This window comes from Cyrtonyx montezumae, unplaced genomic scaffold, assembly GCF_038088225.1.
Source record: "Cyrtonyx montezumae isolate F1298 unplaced genomic scaffold, pur_monq_1.0 scaffold_39, whole genome shotgun sequence".
Taxonomy (NCBI): domain Eukaryota; kingdom Metazoa; phylum Chordata; class Aves; order Galliformes; family Odontophoridae; genus Cyrtonyx; species Cyrtonyx montezumae.
This window is the reverse complement of record NW_027072044.1, coordinates 323,186-345,128: the sequence shown is the minus strand read 5'-3', so window position 1 is coordinate 345,128 and position 21,943 is coordinate 323,186. Positions and strand designations below refer to the sequence as shown.

General features: G+C 57.4%; 2 protein-coding genes across 5 annotated transcripts; both read left to right on the top strand.

Annotated features, from left to right (window-relative positions):
- The first annotated feature begins 3,983 nt into the window (after positions 1-3,983).
- Positions 3,984-13,637, top strand: MYO1F (myosin IF). Its single transcript, XM_065745990.1, has 27 exons — positions 3,984-4,128; positions 5,549-5,638; positions 5,973-6,067; positions 6,429-6,516; positions 6,696-6,785; positions 6,891-7,022; positions 7,096-7,230; positions 7,305-7,437; positions 8,012-8,208; positions 8,297-8,377; positions 8,520-8,606; positions 8,700-8,786; positions 8,975-9,142; positions 9,226-9,311; positions 9,556-9,637; positions 9,727-9,833; positions 10,057-10,155; positions 10,226-10,370; positions 10,473-10,587; positions 11,181-11,350; positions 11,653-11,798; positions 11,966-12,112; positions 12,195-12,343; positions 12,538-12,621; positions 12,728-12,929; positions 13,263-13,429; positions 13,532-13,637. Exons 1-27 carry the CDS (start codon positions 4,051-4,053, stop codon positions 13,606-13,608), a joined length of 3,237 nt encoding a protein of 1,078 aa, XP_065602062.1. The 5' UTR covers positions 3,984-4,050; the 3' UTR covers positions 13,609-13,637.
- A 442-nt stretch (positions 13,638-14,079) lies between these two features.
- On the top strand, positions 14,080-20,686 carry ZNF414 (zinc finger protein 414). Of its 4 annotated transcripts, none has more exons than XM_065745989.1 (9): positions 14,080-14,145; positions 17,443-17,552; positions 17,755-17,859; positions 17,944-18,051; positions 18,188-18,293; positions 18,510-19,039; positions 19,380-19,430; positions 20,192-20,350; positions 20,602-20,686. In XM_065745989.1, the coding sequence occupies exons 2-9, from the start codon at positions 17,483-17,485 to the stop codon at positions 20,676-20,678; spliced, it is 1,206 nt and encodes a 401-aa protein (XP_065602061.1). In that variant the 5' UTR covers positions 14,080-14,145; positions 17,443-17,482; the 3' UTR covers positions 20,679-20,686. The 4 variants fall into 4 exon arrangements, with proteins under 4 accessions (XP_065602061.1, XP_065602060.1, XP_065602059.1 ...); XM_065745988.1 differs by lacking the exon at positions 14,080-14,145 and adding an exon at positions 15,165-15,211; XM_065745987.1 differs by lacking the exon at positions 14,080-14,145 and having other exon boundaries at positions 17,377-17,552; positions 20,192-20,346.
- The last annotated feature ends 1,257 nt before the right edge of the window (positions 20,687-21,943 follow it).

The following is a 21,943-nucleotide window of genomic DNA, read 5'->3' as shown; positions in this document are numbered from 1 at the left end:
AGAGGGCAGCAGGACGCTGTGCTGGTGCCCAGCTGAGCAGATTTCAGCCCCAGCCACAGCATTTGCCCTTCCCACAACAGCAATTTTAATGGTATTTCCTGGTTCCCATTCCTACCTTCCGAGGCATGAAACAGCACGATGCAGGGCACAGTGCTCAGCCTGAGCAGTGTGGAATTGGATCCCACTCCATGCAGGGACTCTACTCTGATCTCTTCTCTCCGGGTCTCATCGTGCTGCCATCACACTCACCGCCAGCAGAGGTTCTGCTGTAAGCAGCAAATCTGAGTGCTTTGCTCTCTGCCTTCCTCTATAAGGGTGAGCACTTTCTGAGCTGTGCCCCTCCAGTGATGAATCAGTGCAGAAATGCCCATGTATGCATGGAAGGGTGATCCAAGGGTGGGCTGCCCTGCATCGGATTTCAGCCTTTAGCAGCATCCCTGGCCCCCTCCCATGACTGACATCACCATTGCTGGAGTTGATGCAGAAGAGCATGGCTAGGGGTTGCTGCGAGTTGGTGCTGAAGTCCCAAGGGAAAGGAATTAATTAAATCTGCCTCCTTTGCCTTATTGCTAATTGACCTGCTGTCATTGAGCTCTGGGATGGTGGACAGCCCTGCTCTCACTTCCCACACACTGAAGCCAGGGAGGGCTCTGAAACAGCTTTGAGCAAAACGCTCCCTCAGTTGTGGTTCATCTGATCCTATGAAAAAGAAGCAACAACCCAAAGCACCTCGCTGCTAAAACCACCTTGGGATAGAGCATCTCCCAAAACAGACACATCACACTGTACCCCACAGTGGGAGAAAAGTTTCTGCAGATATTCAGAGCATCCTGGATCCAGGCAGCATCCACCAGCACTACTCAGATCCCACATGGTGACCTCAACACGCATTGGCAGTAGGACTGGGGACACCCCAGGCAGGGCCATCCCCAAGGCCCTCCAGCAGCAGGGAGACGCCCTTCTCCTCCCCCCCACCCCCGGCAAAAGGGCTCTAAATGAGGAAGTGGGAGGAGGAAAAAACTGAGTTGCAGTCTGTAGTTGCAACAGAAACACGAACGAGAAGCCCATCGTGATGGACTTTGCCCCTCAGTGACAGCAGCCACGGATGCCCCATTTCCAGGGACACGACACAGGGACAACATGGTGAGTGCCAGAGAGGTCCTTGCTGAGTTGCCTGCCCCCACCACTCCCCCAGGTGCTATGGTGATGTCACTGCTCTTTCTACTGCTGCAGTGATGTCCCAACACTGTCCCCCCCTGCACCCACCTGGGTCCCTCACTGCTGCTTGGAGGTGCCACCAAGGGAGGAGAGGGGATAGAGACATCCAGGCTTGAGGAGAAGAAGCAAGGCTGGGGCTGAGTGAAAGGAAGCAGTGATGGGTGCTTGGTGCAAGATTTATGCAGAATTGGTGAAGGATTGGTGCAGGATTGATGCAGGGCTGATGCTGGGAGCGCTGACTCAAGCAGGATGGAGGCAGCAGGTGGTGAACTCAGTTCGGCACAGGCCTGCAGGGGAACCCCTGTGTTCCTCCCAGCCCAGCTTCCCATCAGGGCTTCTGGTTTCAGGGCTCACAGCACAGGCAGAGCAGAGGTGGAGTGGGGGCTGTCAGGGATCCCTGTGCTTGACCGGGGTGATCTACTGGGTGCCCAGGGCCTTAACTCACACTCTGGGGCTACTGCAAGGGCAGCAGCCAGAGCTGGAAGTTGATCTGGAGGATGAAGAGGACAGTGAAGGCTTTCAGACCAAAGGAGATGCTCAGGCACGCAGTGAGTGGCTGCACATCGCAGCCACGGCCACATCCTCCAGCCCGCAGCTCCGCTCCCTGCACATCTCAGCACAACGCTGTCCCCGAGCATCACTTCCCACCAGCCAGGAGTGGGGGGACAGTGGTTGAGGCACAGCACAGCATCCTGCCCGCAGCAATACTGCTTTGAAGCTGTCACCTCCACAAGGCCACTCTGACACTGTCCCCTGTGTACCTGGTGACATTCTGTGGGGCTGTATCCCCACTCCCTGCCCAGCTCCAGCCCCAAAACATAGGGGCAACGCCCCATCCCCAGGTGTTGGTGCCTTGGAGCAGGCTGCTGGCAGTGATGCACTGCCTCGTGCTGCTCTTCTTGAGGCTTCCTGTGGTTTCAGAGTTGTTGGCTGCATCTGGCCTTGCCTTGACTCGAGGTGCCACCTTGGGCTGCTCCGCATCCGGCGCTCACAGGGTTATTTCTGGTGGCTCATACCTGAACTTTGAAGAAAAACAAGCAACGTTTTATGATAACTGCTGCGGGGCCACTCCCTCCCAGCACTCAGTGCTCCTGGGATCATTGGGTGGGTGCACCCATACTCACAGGGGGATGATCCCCATGCTGCTGTGAGGAGGGTCCTGGTGGCCTCTACTCCCACTATGCACAGTGCTGGCTGCAAAGGGCACTGGATGCCTGGTCCAGATGATGCTAAAGAGGCTCCTGCTTGGCTCGAGGATGGAGTGGCTCAGAGAGGTGTCTGGTCAGACTCATCTGTCCCTGTCTTGGCAGGACCTATGGTGGTTGTCACACTGCTGCTCTGCAGTTCAGCCCTTACCTTGGCCAGTGGTAGTGGAGGGATTGGTCCAAACCTCAAAGCAGTTCAACTCTTTCCATGGGGACTCTCTCCAAGCTCCCCACCCATCCCTGGGGCTCATGAGGCAGTGAGCACAGGCAGTGTCCAATAGTGCTTCAGTGTCCAACCACCCCGGTGGAGCAAACTGCAGAATCATGAAACCCCTTCACCTCATGGCAGGCACCCAGGAAAGCCAGAAATGAAGTGGAACCACCCATGGCCCTGCTGATACATGGGACAAACCCTTCATTCAAAGCAAGACGGTGCTTTCCCTGCAGCTGTGCTGCATCCGGAGCCAGGAAAGCCCCCAACCTGTGCCCGAGGAAGGAGAAGCTCTGTGTGTCAGCTCGAAAGCGACGAGCCACAGTCCAGGAAATGCCTGTTTTTGCCTTAATTCTGTGCCGGAAATGGTAGTGTGAGAGCAGGGTGCCTGCACAAGGAGAACCGGGGCGATGGGTGCTGCAGAATGGGAAAGAGTCAGTGTCCCCATGGGCTCAGGTTGGGGTCTCTGGCAGAACCATGGGAGACTTGGACTGTGCCCCCAGTGTTTTTTTCATGGGTTGGGTAGGATGGAGTGGAGGAGGATGAGGGGAAGGCAACAACAACAACAAAAATGCAATTAGCAATGAACTGGAGGAGGAGGAGAAGCTGTGTGAGCAGCCGCAGTCCCACCCAGGTTCTTGCATCCCAACTGGAGGCACTGGTTCACCAGAGCCAAAAGCCCTTCAATCAGTCACAGAGTTGCTGGGTGCTGCCATTTTGCATGGAGCAGACACACTGTACTTAGGGCTGCAGATCTCAGGGGATGAGGGGGTTGGGGGAGCAGCCTGGTGCCTCCGAGATCCATGAGGTTCCCTCTGTTCCCCTCATAATGCTGCTGGGTTGTGCCCATCCCCAAAGGATGGAGCTGTGGGCAGCAAAGGCAGCAGGGTCCTGAGGCCTGAATGCTTGTGTATAGGCAGGACAATGAAACAAAAGGGGAAGAGAAGAAAAGGGAAATGGAAAGAGTAAGAGGCTGGGGCTGATGGGGGAGAAGTGAAATCAGCTCCGGGAGCATTAGGGTGAAAGCGGAACCATGGGGCTGGTGGCCATGAGATCGGTGCACAGAGGGGCCATATACGGCTCTGGTCCCATAATGGATGAGGACCCTTCAAAAGGTTTTATCTGTGCTCAGTGCAATCCCACCCACCCCAGGTTGTGTATAGCTCCACGATGGCTTGAATCACAGCCCATGGTTTTCCTTTCTGCTACCCACAAGGACACTGTAGGGGTAATTTGGGGCAGTAGGAAAGCAGGTGCTTTAGGTTCTCTGGGAGATGCTACTGTCATTTGGCCCATTTGGGTACCAGCAGCTTTGGGGCTGGATCCTGCTGCAATCTCTGTGCCCTTCTCCTGCAGGGCAGCAAGGAGCGCTTCCACTGGCAGAGCCACAATGTCAAGCAGAGTGGTGTGGATGACATGGTGCTGCTGTCCAAGATCTCCGAGGATGCCATCGTGGAGAATCTCAAGAAGCGCTTTATGGACGATTACATCTTCGTATCCTTCCCAGGATGGGGATGGGAAACAATGGGACTGTGCTTCAAGGGTTTGCCAGCACCCACAGTGTGTCCAGCCACGCACGGGGCTGGGCTGGGGTCAGGATCAGCTGGAGGGATGCAGGTGGTGGTGGCATTCCATTAGAGCTGATGCAGCACACACATGCATCACTGCTACCCAGGAGAAAGACCCCTCGCTCTCATCAGCAGTGTGGTCCCACTGTTTTATGTCCAGAGGTTCTGGCATCATCCTTGGCACTCAGCCAGGGTGCCTGGAGAGCTGTGAGTTCCCCATCCCTAGAGGTGCACAAGGCCAGGCTGGCTGGTGCCTTGGGCCTGATCTGGTGGGACTTGAGGTCCGTTCCAACCTAAGCCATTCCATGACTATCACCGCTGACATGGATGGCCACCAGATGCTCTGCACCAACCACAGACCCAAGCAAACTTGGGTCTCTCACCCCAAACAAAAGATGGGGTAAGAGAATCCATGTGGATGGGACACCACTGAGCTCGTGCAGGATGCAAAGCACCTGTCCCTTACATATTGTCCCCCCAGCCCAATACGTGCTTGCAGTTACAGGCTCAGAAACAGAGGTGACACTGCTGAGCAATGAGCACAATGTCTAGAGGCTCTCAGGCTCCTTGAGGATGGAGAACTGTCCCTGCTTGGGAACACAACCCAGCACCTGCTTGGGTTCACAGCCAGCTCAGTGCCCAGCTACATCACCCCTACTGTACTCAATCCCCAGGGGCAAGAGGAGAAGCTCCGTGGCTGCAGAATAGGACACAGTAGGAGCTGAGGTGTGAAGCACTCACTCTGCAGCTGTGGTTTCCCCCGATCTCAGCTCTGGCCTTACAAGGCGATGCTCAGCCCTGGCTGGAGGTGACGCAGCTTGCTGCCCACTCTGTCAGCAGCCCCAGGGCTTTAAATATGTTTTGGGGTTGGGTTTAGGGTTGGCTTTTTTTGGAGGAGGAGGAAAAAAATACCCCCCACACAGCCTCTTTCTTCCTTTTTTCACCCCCGTCCAGCTGTGACTCAATGCCCCATGCTTCTGCATTTCCCAAAAAACAACAACAAGAAAAAAAAACACCTGATGTCCTCCCCTGAAAACAGGACATCAGCCCCACGCCATCCCCAACTTCATCCCCAGCATCCACCCCAGGGCACCTCATCCCCATCCACCACTGCATCACCTCCAGGCACAGCCCCAACCCATATGCTTTGGGGATGCTGCGTGCAGACCAAAAGGCTGAGAGAGCACCAGGTCCTGAACTGAACCCCTTGTGACAATCCTGGTGCTGCATTCAGAAGAGGCAGGGACCCCCTGACATCCATTGCTGATGCTGATGCAGTGGGCAGGAAGGGGGATATGGGACATGGGACATGGGAGAGGAAGCATGGACCTTGACCTGCTGCCCAGACCTACATCGGGCCGGTGCTCATCTCTGTCAACCCCTTCAAGCAGATGCCATATTTCACCGACCGGGAGATCGAGCTGTACCAGGGGGCGGTGAGGCTGCAGGGCTGGCAAGGGGCTCACAGGGGTTCATTAGCTTTAATTTGGTGCATTTGCATGCAAGCACTTGAGGTTGTCCCAATGAGCTTTGGATTTCACAGGGGTCAGGGCCCTGAAATGGTGAGTTTGTAAGAAATGTGAGTACACAAGGGAAATTCAGCCCATAGTACATACCAAAGTGACCTAAATCATATGCTGGTGTGTGGCTCTGCCCCACAGGTGCAGGGAATTGAAGCAAGCACCTGGCACTGCGCTGCTGCCTCCTGCACATGCAGGCAGAGTTTAAGATGCTGATCTCAGCATCACCATCCTTACACCCCTGTTTTAGGCTCAGTATGAAAATCCCCCCCACATCTACGCCCTGACGGACAACATGTACCGAAACATGCTGATAGATGGGGAGAACCAGTGTGTCATCATCAGGTAGGGGGTGGCTGGGTGCACCCATACCCTTTCCCAGCACTTGGGGTGCTCTAGACAAACACAGGGCGAGGGGTGGCTGCAGCCCAGTGCAGTCCTGGGGCCTGTGGTCCCAGGCGGGGACTGAGCTTTGTGCAATGTGCTTTTCCGGCTAAGTGATGCAAGGAAGGGTTGAGGAAGTGGGGCAAGGCTGAAACTTCCCCTTCAGCCCCTCCTCCAAAATCCAGCACCTCCTGCTGCAGCTCCTCATCCAGCTCTGTCCATGTCCCAGAGTGCCCTGAGGGACCGGGGGCTTCGCAGCGTCCCATGAGTCCACCCCATGGGTCCCTATTTCACCTCTCCTCTGCTTTTGACATTTACACAGTGGAGAAAGCGGTGCCGGGAAAACAGTAGCAGCCAAATACATCATGGGCTACATCTCCAAAGTGTCCGGAGGTGGCGACAAGGTGCAGGTAGGGCTGACCCCCACCCTGTACCCATCACTTCACCTCCCGACATCTCTACTCCCCAATCCCTGCACGGAGCAGCTCCAAGGGTCGGGGTCCCAGCTCCATTCCCAGCCCCCTGGGACAGCTGCAGTGAGTGCAGGCACACGGCCCTGCTCAGCCCTGTGCCTTGCTCTGGCCACCAGCACGTGAAGGACATCATCCTGCAGTCCAACCCGCTGCTGGAAGCCTTTGGCAATGCCAAAACCGTTCGCAACAACAACTCGAGCCGCTTTGTAAGTCACCAGGGCTGGCACAGAGAGTGCTGACTGCTGGCACCATGTGGTGTCACAGACAGGATTTGTCCCCGTGGAGGCATTGACAGCTCTATGCCCACACAGGGGAAGTACTTTGAGATCCAGTTCAGCCGGGGCGGAGAGCCCGACGGGGGGAAGATCTCCAACTTCCTGCTGGAGAAGTCGCGGGTGGTGAGCCAGAACGAGCATGAGAGGAACTTCCATGTCTACTACCAGGTATGGGGCAGCGGGGTCAGCTGGGTGCAGGGCCACAGGACTGCTGACATTAGCACCTCCTGTTTTCTCACAGCTCATTGAAGGGGCGTCCCAAGAGCAGCGGCAGAACCTGGGCATCATGAGCCCTGATTATTACTACTACTTGAACCAGTCAGACACATACCAGGTGGAGGGCACTGATGATCGCAGTGATTTCCTTGAGACCATGGTGAGAGTCCCCAGGAGGGTTCCCAACGCTGTCTCAGGCCAAGCTGGGGCTGATGACCCCCTGTGTGTCCCCAGAATGCCATGCAGGTCATCGGCATCCGAGGTGAGGACCAGCAGCTGGTGCTGCAGATTGTTGCTGGGATCCTGCACCTGGGGAATATCAGCTTTCGGGAGGAGGGCAACTATGCCCGAGTGGAGAATGCTGACTGTGAGTAGCTAAACTCCTCCTTGTTCTAGGGAGCCAGCTTAGGTGCCCACCAGAATCCCTTGGCAACAAATCACAACCTCTCCATAGTACTAGTGACCCAGCAGAGAGATAGCATCAGTATCTTCCCTAAATTCCCAAATCTGATGAATCAGTGCAGGTCAGGAGCTGAACTGCTGGAAAGGTGCTCTGCAGAGGTGGACCTGGGTGTCCATGTTGACCAACAGTTGAGCAACAGTTGATCAATGACTGAACAACAGTTGACCAACAGTTGACAAATTGTTGGCCAACGGTTGACCAGTGGTTGACTACAGGTTGGCCATGTGCAGCCAGTGTGCTCTGGTGGCCAAGAAGTCCAATGGGACTCTGGGGTGTATTGTGAAGAATGTGGCCAGCAGGACGATGAGATTCTTCACAACTTTGCTCTGTCCTGGGGAAGTCACACGTGGAACACTGGACCCAGATCTTGTCCCACATCTCTCAGAGCTGCCTCATTGCTGGTCCCCATTGTGTTTAATTGGATCGGGGAAACATTGAGCAGGAGGGGTTGCAGGCAGCCCTAACCCCCTCTGCCCAGCTCTGGCTTTCCCTGCCTACCTGCTGGGCATCGACCGCGACCGCCTCAATGACAAAGTCACCAGCCGCAAGATGGACAGCAAGTGGGGCGGCCGCTCCGAGTCCATCACCGTTACCCTCAACGTGGAGCAGGCAGCCTACACACGGGATGCCCTGGCCAAAGGGCTCTACACACGAGTCTTTGACTTCCTTGTGGAGGTGGGTGGCTGAGGTTGGAGGCACATGGCGATGGGACAGGAGTGTTTGCCACTCATTTGAAGTGGCTCCTGCTTTCTCTTTCCTACAGTCCATCAACAGAGCCATGCAGAAACCCTACGAGGAGTACAGCATCGGAGTGCTGGACATCTATGGCTTTGAAATATTCCAAGTGAGTGCTGCTTTGCTGTGGGAGCCCAGCTGAGGACTGTCCTGCTTCAGAGAAGGGGACCTGGAGTAGTACTGCTGTTTGGGGTCACCTTGATGTAGAAGACAACTCAACCCCTTCTTTTTCTTCTTATATCTTTTTGCAGAAAAATGGTTTTGAGCAGTTCTGCATTAACTTTGTGAACGAGAAGCTGCAGCAGATCTTCATAGAGCTCACCTTGAAGGCAGAGCAGGTATGGGGAGGCTGAAATCCCAATTCCCCTGCCCTGCACATGTCCCATGGGTATGAAGCCAGAGCCCCTCCAGCTCTCCTGGTGCTCCCTCAGGAGGAGTATGTGCAGGAGGGCATCAAGTGGACCCAAATCCAGTACTTCAACAACAAGGTGGTGTGCGACCTGATAGAGAACAAACTGGTGAGTGGGGGACAAGGATCAGCCCTGCTGGGTGCACCCCCCAAACAACAGCTCCATGTCTTGCACCCAAAGTGCAGCTCAGTGCAACGCTGCTTTGAGCAGCACAGGACACCCGTCCACAGCCAGGTGCAGGACTGGGCCCTACCTGGAACCTTTGGTCAGCCCTGGTTTTGTTCTCCGTTTTCCAGAACCCCCCCGGGATCATGAGCGTCCTGGATGATGTCTGTGCCACCATGCATGCCACCGGCGAGGGTGCAGACCAGACACTGCTGCAGAAGCTGCAGGCAGCCGTGGGGACCCACGAGCACTTCAACAGCTGGAGCTCAGGCTTCGTCATCCACCACTATGCAGGCAAGGTGAGGCACCCAGCACCCCACATCCTGCACCCAGCTCCCTTCATCCCCAGCATCCCACATTCTGAGCTCCCTCCTGCTCTCAGGTGTCCTACGATGTGAATGGTTTCTGCGAGCGCAACCGGGACGTGCTCTTCACTGATCTGATCGAGCTGATGCAGAGCAGCGAATAGTGAGTGTGGGCAGCACAGCAGTCCACTGGTTCACCCCCAACAAGAAACGGGGTTGAGGGCAACACTCTCAAAGCCCAGACCATAACACTTTGCTGGTTCTGTCCCTACTGGAGCTGGTGGATCGGGGTGCTCAGCATCATCCCATGGAGCACGTGGGACATGCGTGGTTGGGCAGGGGGCACACTGGGCAGGCTGCCCACCCACCCAGCTGCTCTCACACAGGGGCTCTCCTCTACCTTTCAGTGCTTTCATCAGGATGCTTTTCCCAGAAAAGCTCGATGCTGACAAAAAGGGCCGCCCAACCACTGCAGGCTCCAAAATCAAGGTGAGTCCTGGGGGTTGCAGGACAGTGACTGGGGGCTGCTGGGCTCCCACCGCCACCTTTAACGCTCCAGAGGTCAACCTTTGCAACAGAAACAGGCTAACGACCTGGTGAACACGTTAATGAAGTGCACACCACACTACATCCGCTGCATCAAACCCAATGAAACCAAGAAACCACGGGACTGGGAGGAAAGCAGGTAACCGAGGGGGGCATGGGGACAGCACCTGGTACTGGGGTGGTGGCTGTCCTCCAACATCTGGGACCCTGCTCTGGTCCTGCTGTGCCAGGGGAGCACAAGGCGAGTGTGGGAACGTACTCTGTGTGTGCATCCCTATGTGGCTCCATCCCATCTGGGATCCACACACTGGGCACTGAGCCATGGGAATGGGCAGAGCCATGCCACTGTGTGCACCCCACAGGGTGAAGCACCAAGTGGAGTACCTGGGGCTGAAGGAGAACATTCGCGTGCGTCGTGCGGGTTTCGCCTACCGACGAATCTTCCACAAATTCCTGCAACGGTGAGGGGACAGGGGGCTGCATGGAAGGGACCCATGGCCTGCCTGACACTCACAGCCCCTCTGCCATCAGCTATGCCATCCTCACCCCCGAGACGTGGCCATCGTGGCGCGGGGATGAGCGGCAAGGTGTGCAGCACCTGCTGCGATCCGTCAACATGGATCCAGACCAGTACCAGATGGGTCGAAGCAAGGTGTTCGTCAAGAACCCCGAGTCGGTGAGTGATGGGGGCAACGGTGGGCAGCTCACCACTGGGTCAAGCATCACGGGGGTTGGACCCTGCCCAAGGCTCAGCACCCACCTGCCCATCACCCCTCAGCTTTTCCTCCTGGAGGAGATGCGAGAGCGGAAGTTTGACAGCTTCGCCCGGGTGATCCAGAAGGCATGGCGCCGGCACGTCGCCATCCGGAAATACGAGCAGATGAGGGAGGAGGGTAAGGCTGTGATGATGGGGACACTGGTGTCCTCCGTAGGGTGACCTCAGCCAGGGATGGCCTCGCTCCTAATTATGGCTGTAACAAGGCACAGTGATGGGGGGCATTCAGAATCACAGATTCATTAAGGCTGGAAAAGAACTCCACGGTCATCGGTCCAAACATCATCCCATCGACATAGAATCATTAAGATTGGAAAAGAACTCTGAGATCACCATGTCCAACCAAAAACCCTTCACCACCACACCCACTGACCATGCCCCTAAGAGATACCTAGATTCCTTTCCTACACCTTGAGGAGGGAGTGGGTTTCTTGCTCCAGTTTCCAGCCCTGGGGAAGGTGTGTTAGTCCCTCACTGTCTGGATGCATTCTGCTGCCTGCAAAAGAGATGAGTTGATGTTTGCAGAGGAATGGGAAAGGCCAACCACCAGCCAACATCACAAGCAACTTCCAACCCTCCCAAGCATACACTGAAAAATCAAGAAAACAGAGTAGCAGCACCCCTCCCTCCCAGAGCATCAAGTTTTGGAGACAACTGCTGTGTTTTGTGGGCTGGTGATACCCAACCAACATTGCTTTGGATCCCACACAGCCTCCAACATCCTCTACAACTTCAAAGAGCGGAGGAGGAACAGCATCAACCGGAATTTTGTGGGTGATTACTTGGGCATGGAGGAGCGGCCGGAGCTGCGGCAGTTCCTGGCCAAGAGAGAACGAATCGATTTCGCCGACTCCATCACGAAGTACGACCGAAGGTTCAAGGTGAGGGGAGCAGGAGACAGGACAAGTTGTGTTTCATGGTGGAAATGCAATGCAATGTCATGCAACCCTAATCCTAACACTAACCCTAACCTGATCCTAACCCAAAGCCCACTGCAGTAGAATGGAATGCAATGCAATGAAATCCAATACAATGCAATGCAACCCTAACACTAACCCTAACCTAAATGTGATACGAAGGTGTTCCAATGAGATGAAATGAAATCCAAGGAAACTAAATCCCTTGGGTGGGACATTCTGCCCCCCAGCAACCATCTCTCACTCCCTGAGCTCACCTTTTCCAGCCCATCAAGCGGGATTTCATCCTCACTCCCAAGTACTTCTACCTGATCGGGAGGGAGAAGGTAAAGAAAGGCCCAGAGAAGGGGCAGATCAAGGAGGTGCTCAAGAAGAAGGTGGAGATCCAAGCTGTGAGCAGTGTCTCACTGAGGTGTGTTCCCCCAGACCATCCCCATCCTTCAATACTCCCAACCCAACCCAACTCCTGGCAAAGCCATGGGGAAAAAGGATCCCTGTTCCCTCTGTGCCCCCTTGGAGGCCCCTCCAGGCCTGATGGGGTGTCTGTACCCCCCATGACACCCCTGGGGCTGCCCCCAGCACTCGGCAGGATGATTTCTTCATCCTTCATGAGAAGGACGCCGACAGTTTCTTGGAGTCCATCTTCAAGACAGAGCTGGTAAGCCTGCTGTGCAAGCGCTACGAGGAGCTGACCCACAGCAAGCTGCGCCTCAACTTCCAGGACACGTAAGGATGGGGATGGGGAAAGGGGACAGAGCAGTATGAGGTCATGGCCCCATGGCCCTCACGGCCCCTCTCCTCCTTGCAGACTACAGTTTCGGGTGAAGAAGGAGGGTTGGGGCGGTGGTGGCACACGCACTGTCACCTTCACCAGAGGACAGAGTGATGTGGCCACCCTCAAAACTGGAGGCAAAACGCTTACAGTCAGCATCTCAGACGGGCTGCCCCGGAACTCCAGTGAGTGATGGTCCTGGGGTACCTGGGGGGGGAAACAAGAGGACTGGGGCCATAGGGAATGGCTGGGGCTTGGGAATACTGGGGTGAGCCACTGTGTGCCCCGTGGGGTCTGGCTTTTGCACAGAAGGGATGTGTTTCTAATGGGGTCCCTGTGAAGGATGTCACCTTATGAGGTCTTGTATCCTCCCACACAGGGCCCACCAGGAAGGAGGTGACGCAGAGCAAAGGTGGCAGAAGGCAGCCACCACCATCCCGCAGTGCCCCCCCAGCACCCCAAGGTGAGCAGTGCCTATGGGCCCCCATCCTCATCCAGCTGTCCTCACAGAGGGGGCTCCCCCATTATGGGTGCCCCCTCATAATACACCATCCCCGGGGGGGTTCCAGGTACCTACAGGAACGGCGCTCCCCAGTTCCCACGTGGGGACAGTCAGGCCAAAAGGGACACCTACAAAACGCCCCAGAAGCAGGCACGGGCCCCCCCAGCCACTGCACTGCCCCCCCAGAATGCCAACCGCCGGTCGAAGGCACGGTCCCCATCCGAGCAGAACATGGAGTTCCTCAATGTCCCTGACCAGGGGATGGCTGGGTAGGTCCAATGGCCACATGAGGCCAAACTGGGCAGAGTGGGGGGTGGGAGCAGGATAGGGTGGTGAGATGCTCCCCTCAGTGTTCATACTGTGTCCTCACCATCCCATCCCATTGCCACGGGGACAAATGGGTCAATCTGGACAATGTGGGAGGTGGGAGCAGTATGGGCTGGGAACATGGGATGCCCCCCCCCCCCCTCCGGTGCTAACACTGTGCTCCCACCACCCCATCTTCCCATCCCATTGCTGTGGGCATAAAGTGGGCAAACTGGTAGGTGGCAGCAGGACAGGGTTGGGGGGTCGGGCTCACACCTGGCGTCCCCACCACACAGCATGCAGCGGAGACGCAGTGTGGGCCAGCGGCCCCCCCCAGCCAATCGTCCCAAGCCACAACCCAAAGCGACCGTGCCACGCTGCCGGGCGCTCTATCAGTACATCGGACAGGACGTGGACGAGCTCAGCTTCAACGTGGGAGATGTCATTGACATCCTCCTGGAAGGTACTGCCCAGAGCCTGGCTCCCCATGGCCACCCCATATTTCACCCCATTGATTTTTCCTCCTTTCCCACATTTTGCCCCATTGATTCTCCCCCCATTGCAGATATCTCGGGTTGGTGGAAGGGACGGCTGCACGGCAGGGAAGGGCTTTTCCCCGGGAACTACGTGCAGAAGATCTGAGCTGGGCACTGAGGGCACAGAGATGTGTGCCAACCTCGTGGTGCTGCCCCCAGTGCTGTCCCAGGCCATCACCGGATCCCATCCCGTCCCTGGGCTGTGCCAGTGGCAGCACCAAACTGTGCAGCAGAGCAGGGACTCTTTGCTGCTTGTTCTTGTGGAACTGTGGAAGTGACTTTGGGGTGTAATAGGATTAATGTTCGGTAACTATAGGGGTAAAGATAGCAGCGGTGGCTTTGGGACTACGTTTGCAAACACAGCACATCAGAGTCGGACTCCAAATCTGAGCCTGGAGTTTGTGATCCCCTCTGACCCTATCTGGATCCTATGGCAAAGGACCCGCACGTGAGGAACATGGGGGACACCCATGGGTGCAGCCCCAGCCCCCGCACAGTGCATCCTGCACACAGAGCAGAGCCCAACCCCACCTCATGCTCCTGCACTGCGTGGAGGCACGGGGTGGAAACCACGGCACTATGGGGGTGGTCCCCGTCTGTCCCCAGTGTCCCCTGTGCTGCTGGGGACCACGGCACGTTAGAGGTGTGAAGGTCTGTGCGGGCTCAGGGCCCTTCGTCCCCTCCCCGGATGGAGGAAGTGACGCAGCCTTCAGCCTCACCACTCAGCCCTCCTCTTCCTCCCTCCTTACAACCCCCACCCCCTCGAACAAGGGCTGATCCTAAGCCAACAAATGGGCTGGGAGGGTCACGTTGAGTTGGGGGGGGTGGGGGGGGGCTCAAGGGACCCTATTTCCTATAGGGTCGGGGTTGCGCGAAGCAAATGGCTGCTAAAGGCTGCTGGGAAATGGCATTTAGGGCCTGGGGAAGGGGGGGGTGGGGGCACGGGGTGGGGCGTGGGGTTGGGGCGTACGCGGGTCTAGCTCAGTGCGCTCAGTCCTATAGCTCAGCTCCACGCCCTACGGAGCTGAGGGGGATTTCTTCCCATAAATGCAGATTTAGGGTCCGTGTTTGGAGAGGGGGACAACAGCGATGACACTGCTGTACTTCTGATGACCAAAAGAAAAGGCGTGGGGTACTCGAGGGGTGCGGGAATCGCCCTCGTGCACCCTCTGACCTTCCCTGGGGGATGTGCAAATGAGAATGGGATGCTGCCACCCCCCCTTGCCCCCCAACTCTACCCTGATAGAGGCAGCTCGGGGCGGGGGGGGGCTCGGGGCGGTGTGATAGGCTCGGGATGCCCCAAGAGATGCTCCAAGGAACTGGGGGTGCTCAGCGGCCACGGCTGCGGGGTGCTCGGGGTGCTCGGAGGGGTTCTCCAAAGGATCCCACTGGGGGGGGGAGGGGGCGCTATCAGGTGCTGCTCTGGGGGGGTTTCCCACAAACCTCCCCCCTCGATGCTTCCCGCAGACAATAGGGCAGGAACCACGGCCCCCCCCGCGTTCCCCACCCCTCCTTCCGTCCCTCTCCTTCCTCCTCCCTCACCCCCCACCACCACCCCTCGCCTTTTTCCTCCTCCTCCTCTTCCTCCCCCTCCCTCCCTCCCCCCCCCACCCCCCCCCCCGCTCTCGCGACAGCTCCGAGAGCAGAAAATGGCCCCGCGGCCGCACCGCCGCCGCTGATGCGCGTTCCGGGCCCCCCCCGCAGTCCCGGTACGTGCGGACGGCACCGCGCTGGGGGGAGGGGTGAGGGGGGGGGGGAACACTGCGGAGGCTGCGGTGCCCCCGGGGTGGGGTCAGCGCCCATAGTGCTGTTTGTGTAGGGACAGCTGGGGGTTGGGCTGCTGGCTGGGATTTGGGGTGCGGGGGGGGCTGTCAATTGTATCAGGCGGCTGCTAGCATGGGGGGGGTGGGGGGCTACACGCTGGGCTACTGGCCATGGTGCTGCGAGCCATGGTGCGTTGTTGGGGGGCTGTCAGTAATACAAAGGGGGTGTTAGCAGGGGGATGCTGGCCATAGGGGATGGTAGCCGCGGTGTATTGTTGTTGGGGGGGCTGCTGGTAAGACAAAGGGGCTGTTAGCGGGGCGGGGGGGGTGGGCTGCTAATGGCTGTAGGAGGATGGTAACCATGGGTGTATTGTTGGGGGGCTGTGTTGTTGGTAGGGTGCTGCTTGCATTACTCCATGGGCAGGGGGTTGCTCGGGGGGGGGGGCTACCAGCCATATGGGTTCGTAGCTATGGCTGTATTATCTATGGGGGCCACTAGACACAGGTTGCTGCTAGCCGGGGGGGTGCCAGCCATAGGGCTTAAAGCCATGGGGTGTGTAGCTGAGAGCCCCCCCATGCATGGCATCACTCCAGCCCTGTGAGTTTGGGAGCACTGGGACCTTTTGGCATCCTGAGCATCCCTGCATCCTCCTCCTGCACCCATGGGGTAAAGAGGGGGTGGGGGAGGGGGAGGGGTTAAAAGCCAACCCGGGGGTCCTTGCTCAGCTGTCACCTCCCAGGGGCGGTCCCACAAGCCAGCCTTTGTCTCCCAAGCCGAGGAGCATCACAGAGATGCTCAGATGGGATTATCTGTCCCACTTCTCCTCCCTGAGTGGATTTGTGAATGTCTATAAAATCACACAAACCCTCTTGTTTGCTTAAGGGAGATGATTATTATTAACTGCCTATTTTCAACTGAGTCAGTACCAGAGCTGCTCTGGGTGACTGAGGGCTACAAAGCCCCTCGGACCCCAGAAAGGGTTATTTTGAGGTTGCCACTCAGCACAAGAGCATGCCATTGAGTTAGAAGGAAAACAGTATGAAAAGTGACACTTGTGTGTGCGATGGCTCTGGGATAGGGGTAACATCTCTGTGGGGTCCTGGAGATGGGAACACCAGCTCACAGCACCATGCTTAGCATTGCAGAAGAATGCTGTCCTGCAAGAGGTGACAAGTGGCAGCAGAATGGTGCAGGTGCCACCACCTCTCCCAGAGCTGGGGTCTGGGGGCCTAAGCATGCTGTGTCTGTGCAGATCCTCACTGTGTCAGGGACAGTTCCTGGAGCAGTGATGCTCCTACACTGGTTCCTGACCATACACATCCTTGGGATCGTCACAAACCACCACCTAACTGGACCAGCAGTGCCACCATCCCCAGTGGCACCACCTGGTCCCAATGCCAGCCCCCTCCAGATGAGGCCATAATAACGGAGCAGGCCACCAAAAAAGCAATTTTCCCAAGTTCAGTTTATCAAGAAATCAAGAAATACATTGGAAGCTCTGGTGCATGGGGGCTGCTGGCTCCTGGGATGAACACTGCTCATGGACTCCAGCACCAACCCAAGCACCTCCTTTCAGTGCCACCCCATGTGCTGAGATGACCCCCCCCATCCATCCGGGCCATGCTTCCCAATACAGTTTGCAATCTACCAGCACCCCAAAACTATGCACGTTAACTTTTATTTCCCCTGAAGAGCTGAGAAAATACTTCCATTACTGTATCATCTGGGAGTTGGGGACGGGCTCTCCAGCCTAGGTGGTTGAGGCACCGTCCCTAGCGCTGTTCAAGAAGCGTTTAGATGAGGTGCTAAGGGATTTGATTTAGTAGTTCAGTGGGTAGGGGTAGTGATAGGAGGATGGTGGGACTAGATAAACTTGTAGGTCCTTACCAACCTAATGAACCTATGAACCTATGAGATGCAACAGAAGCCCTCACTGGTGTCTAAGCAACTCATCTCCATGACAACCTAGGTGCCACCTACCACAAACTGCATCCAACCATTAACGGTCCTTTCTCAGATGGACCCTGAGCACTGCATCCACAGTTCTACTCATCCAGCCCAAATTTCATGCTTCTGTTTAGCATTCTGGGGATGGTTTTAATATTCAGACAGCAGCAGGGGGAGGTAGTTGTTGCTCTATGCTGATCACTAACCCCTGCTCTTTGGTTGGGTGCAGCACTAGCAAAAAGTCGAGAGCCCTGTGTCCTGCAGCAGCCATGAAGACAGAGAAGGATGAAGCTCTGCCCCCCTTCTCCCTGGGGGGGAAATACACCGGGGAAGGGGCAGGTGAGTCCCTGGGGAAGTGTGGGGATGGTTGCTGGCTGAGGGATGTGACGCTGAGGAGCAACAGAAATTTGGAGGCACAGAGCTGCAGCCACAACCCCCCGCCCCCCTCGGATCAGGCTTTTCTCTGCAGCCAGGGCAGGGGGGAGGGTTTGGGATCACGTGGCTGCACAGAGCACTAAGGCCCTCCACCTCTTCCCTGCAGGCTGCAGTGAGGCAGTGCAGCCCAGCGGCCCCATACCGGCACTGGGGAGCGGAGGAGCCCCCCCAGCACAGGACCTGCGGCTCCTAAAGCGCCGTCCAGCCCCAGGTGAGCTGTGTGCATCACCACCCCTGTGACCCACAGGTGACAGTCAGGTCAGGGGACGAGGCCAACAGTGGTGTCTTCTTGCAGGGAAGCATTACGCTTGCTCCAGCTACGGCTGCAAACTGGCATTCCCCAGCATGCAAGAGCTGATGGACCACCTGAAGGTGCACTACAGACCTACACAGTCCCTCGAGGGTAAGGGACAGCAAGACAGAGATGCCTTGTGGTGCACAAATTGTGCTCACAGAGCCCGGGGGGGGGGGAGGGACAGTGACGCAGCACGGAAGGGGATGGGGACAGTGCTGACTCAGCCCTATTTCTTTCTTTGCAGGCAAAACCTTCCAGTGCCCCACGCTGGGCTGCACAGAGACCTTCCCCAGCATGCAGGACCTCATGGCTCACATGAAGGTGCACTACAAACCCAACCGCTACTTCAAGTGAGTCCTGGTCCCCCACTTGCCCCTGTCCCCCACTTGTCCCCATCCCAGGTGCACACTGCCCCATCCCACGTCCCATTTGGGGCTGGCCCGTGGCACATCCCCAGTACCCCACCCTAACAGGGCAGACCCCAGGATGGGTGGGGGGAGGTCTGCATGCCCCAAGGAGACCACGGGAGGACTGCCCCAGGCCTGACGCTGCTTGTGGCCCCACAGATGTGAGAACTGTCTGCTGCGCTTCCGCACCCACCGCTCCCTCTTCAAGCACCTCCACGTCTGCTCCGACCGCGCCAGCAGCCCTGCTCCACCGCCCCAAAAGGCCGAGAAGCCCACCCCACCCACCGCCTCCACCCAAGACAAAGAACCCACGGCCAAACCACCCCTCGAGGGGCCGCCCAAGCCTCCCACCGTCATCCGGCACACAGACAAAGAAGTCATCACCACCGCCCCCGGTGCAGACACAGCCTCCAGCCTGCCCGAGCTGCCCGGCTCGCTGGAAGCACTGCCGCTCGTCCCACCCACCGCACACTCCTTCCCGCTGCTGGAGCCCAACCTGTTTGGCCCTCCAACCTTGACTCGTTTCTCGGGGCCTCCTCATCCTCCTCCCCCCCCTTCCTCGGTGCCGTTCCTCTCCTACGTGCACCCCCCGGTGCCCTACAGCCTGCCCACAGCCCAGCCCCGTCTGCGGCCCTGCACGCCCAGCCACAGCTCATCCTCCTCCAACGCCGTCTGGAAGAAGAGCCAAGGTGAGCGCAGGCGGCCGTTAGGGCAATGCTTCTTCTGCTCCCGGACCAGGACACGACAACAACCAGCGAGGATTTTTCCCTTCCCCCCTCTTCACCCCACAGCTCACAGCCTGGAGCTGCCCACCCCCCCACCGCCCTCTGCCTCATCCCACTGCCGTTCCTCATCTCCCCCCACCAAATTGGGACAGAAAAATTTTGAAAGCGAGCACCAAAATCCTCCAAATTGGCCCAGCCCTGCTGCTCTCCCGCATGCTGGGGTGTCAGGCCTGCCCCCCACGTCCCCCCCAACCCAGGGAGGGGAAGGCCTAATGCTTGTCTCGCCCCTCAATTCCCTCCGCAGGTGTGAGTGTCAGCCCACTCCTCCCATGCTTTGGCTCAGGAGTGACTCCAGGTTAGTTCGGCACCGACTGGTTGGGGGCTGCTTTGTCACTGGGAGGGTGGGGGGAGGTGTAGGGAGGGCTGTAGGGGAGGGGAGAGCCCCCAGAGCACAACGGGGAGGGAAAGCACCCTCATTTTGGGGAGCCCCATGCAGAGGGCACGCTGCCCAGGTAGGCCTTGAAGTAGGAGGGGAAGTTGTTGCTGTCTGCATCACTTTCACACCCCCTTCCCCCACCAGAACCTGCTAAGCTTGGGTTCAGCAGCAGCACCAATAGGGGGTGCAGCAGCTGCTTGAACTCAGCACCCCCCCACTTTTCCAGCAGCTATGGCCAAGGGACACTATTTCATGTGATGCCCAATGCCAGCTCTCATCTTAGATTTGGGGGTCCCTCCCACAGAGAGGAGACCTGTGCTTATTGCAGGGCTCAGAGTGGAAAGCTGCTATCCCCAAGGTCCATGTGATAACCATGGCTCCAACATTTGTGCCCCCCCCTCTAGATGCGGTGGGCTCCCCTGAATTTGGGATCCCTCCTTGGAGTGGGGTGCTCCTACCCCACAGCTCCGTGGCACAGCTCCACACAGTGCCCGTGGCCAACTCCTCTCTTACATTTGGAGTCCCCCCCCCCAAATCTGGAACTCATTCCTATTCCAGGGCTCAGAATGGGAGAAGGGCTCCCAGCCCAGAGCTCCACAGCACTGCCCCATACATATCCCACTCGTGCCCACGGGTGCTCCCAGCAGGCTCTGTGCTTCCCTCCTCACCTGTCCTTGCAGGGCACTCCTCCAACAGCCGCATCGTGTGGGAGCACACGCGGGGCCGCTACACCTGCATGCAGTGCCCCTACTCCACTGCCTCACGGGAGGAGATGACACTGCACATTGAGGAGCACCGCAAGAACCCACCAGCAGCTGGGCGCATGGACACAGACGTGGGTATGGCCCTGGGAGGGGGGTGGGGGATCCCAGGTGCCCTCTTCGAATGGGAGGGAGTATGAGAACCCCCCTTCTTTCCCCCTTTAGTGTGTGAGAACAGGGCTCTGAGCGGGTTTCGTTTGAGGGAGAAGGGGTTGACAGAGATCAGTCCCACTGCCTTCCCCACAGATAGTATCCCTGCACGCCCCCAAAGCAACCCCTACACTGCAGCCCAGCTCCAGACCTGACTTCTCTCTTACCTCTCCCTGCAGATTTTGGGGTGAGCATCGCCTCCTTCCATTCGAAGTTGACGCCAGAGATGGAGAACTCCCTGTATTCGCAGCTCTGAGGAGCCCTACTCCAGCTGGGCTCAGGGCATCCCATACCACAGCACTGGAACCCTGGGAGCATCTCCTAAGCCTGGGATTGCGGGGGGGGTGGCAATTTGTTTTCTTGAGTTTCTGTCCCCTTTATTTTGAAGTGCTAAGCCCCCCAAGGACCCCTTGTGTCTCTCCCCTTCCCTAGCAGTTCCATTGCTCCAGCCCTCCGGGTTTTGGGGGGCAAGGGAGGGTGGTGGATGCTCAGGAACAAGATCTGGAAATTAATAAATAGGAATTGTACAGGAGCAGTGGCTGGGAGAGCCTCTGTGGGGGGTAATGGGGAGCTGCATCAGCCCTAAGGAGTTGTCCCCACCCCCATGAGGGTGCAGGTGAGGCAAGCAGGGACTCCGGATTGCTCAGCAAGGGATCCCAACACGGGAAGGATGTGGAAAGGGTGGGTTTGAAGGAGACAGAATATGGAACAAACTTTATAGGGATGGGCTTAAACTCTGTCCAGGGGCAGCCCCCATCCTGGTGCCCAGCCCGGAGCTCAGGCTCTGCATCCTGCACTGCAGCACCTGGAGATTTTATTTTCTTTGGCTGGAAGAAGGTGGATTTGCTGCAAGCAGTAGCTGCAAGCTGCTCACTCCACTGCATAATACACCCAACCCTACAGATCCCACACAACAGCTGTAGAGGATGCTCTTTCCCAGGAGCACTGACCCCAAAACACATGGTGGTGCTGCATGCTCCCTGCAGCCACAGCTCCTGCACACCCAGCTCTGTGCACAGCAGAAAGTGAGCACGGGGAGCAGCCTCAGCCACACTCCTGCTGGAAGTGCTGCACAAACTGCACCTGCAGCTCTGCTCCCATCCCTCAACAGCCCCAGCATGGGCTGGTCACCCCTTTCCTCCCCACCACCCTGTGCCACCCTTAAGCTGTACCACTGCCCTCAGAGGGCCATGCTCGCAGCAGTCAAAGCTGTTCTCACTCATTTTTCAGCATTTAAACAGATACTCTTCCCACAGATAGAAAAGCAGATACACACTGACCTGCCCTTCCACTAACAGCCCCACAGCTCCCCTGGAACCTGGCAGTGGTAATTTACAGGAGCAGCCCACATCAGAGCTGCACCAGTCCCATACAAACCCCACAGATCCTGCAGATTCCCCAATCCAAGCCCCATGGATCCACTCCCACCACCACCCCATGTAGGAAGCCCCCCCACAACGATAACAGACAAGCTTCACTTACCAAGTATCCTCTCAGCTGGGGCTCAGAGCAAAAAAAAGG

Coding starts and splice junctions, on each gene's coding strand:
- MYO1F (XM_065745990.1), top strand. CDS start 4,051: ATGGTGCTGCTGTCCAAGATCTCCGAGGATGCCATCGTGGAGAATCTC. Junction 8,607..8,699: donor TCACCTTGAAGGCAGAGCAG/GTATGGGGAGGC, acceptor GTGCTCCCTCAG/GAGGAGTATGTGCAGGAGGG. Junction 13,430..13,531: donor CATTGACATCCTCCTGGAAG/GTACTGCCCAGA, acceptor CCCCCATTGCAG/ATATCTCGGGTTGGTGGAAG.
- ZNF414 (XM_065745986.1), top strand. CDS start 17,405: ATGCTGATCACTAACCCCTGCTCTTTGGTTGGGTGCAGCACTAGCAAA. Junction 17,860..17,943: donor AAAGCGCCGTCCAGCCCCAG/GTGAGCTGTGTG, acceptor GTCTTCTTGCAG/GGAAGCATTACGCTTGCTCC. Junction 19,040..19,379: donor CGTCTGGAAGAAGAGCCAAG/GTGAGCGCAGGC, acceptor TTCCCTCCGCAG/GTGTGAGTGTCAGCCCACTC.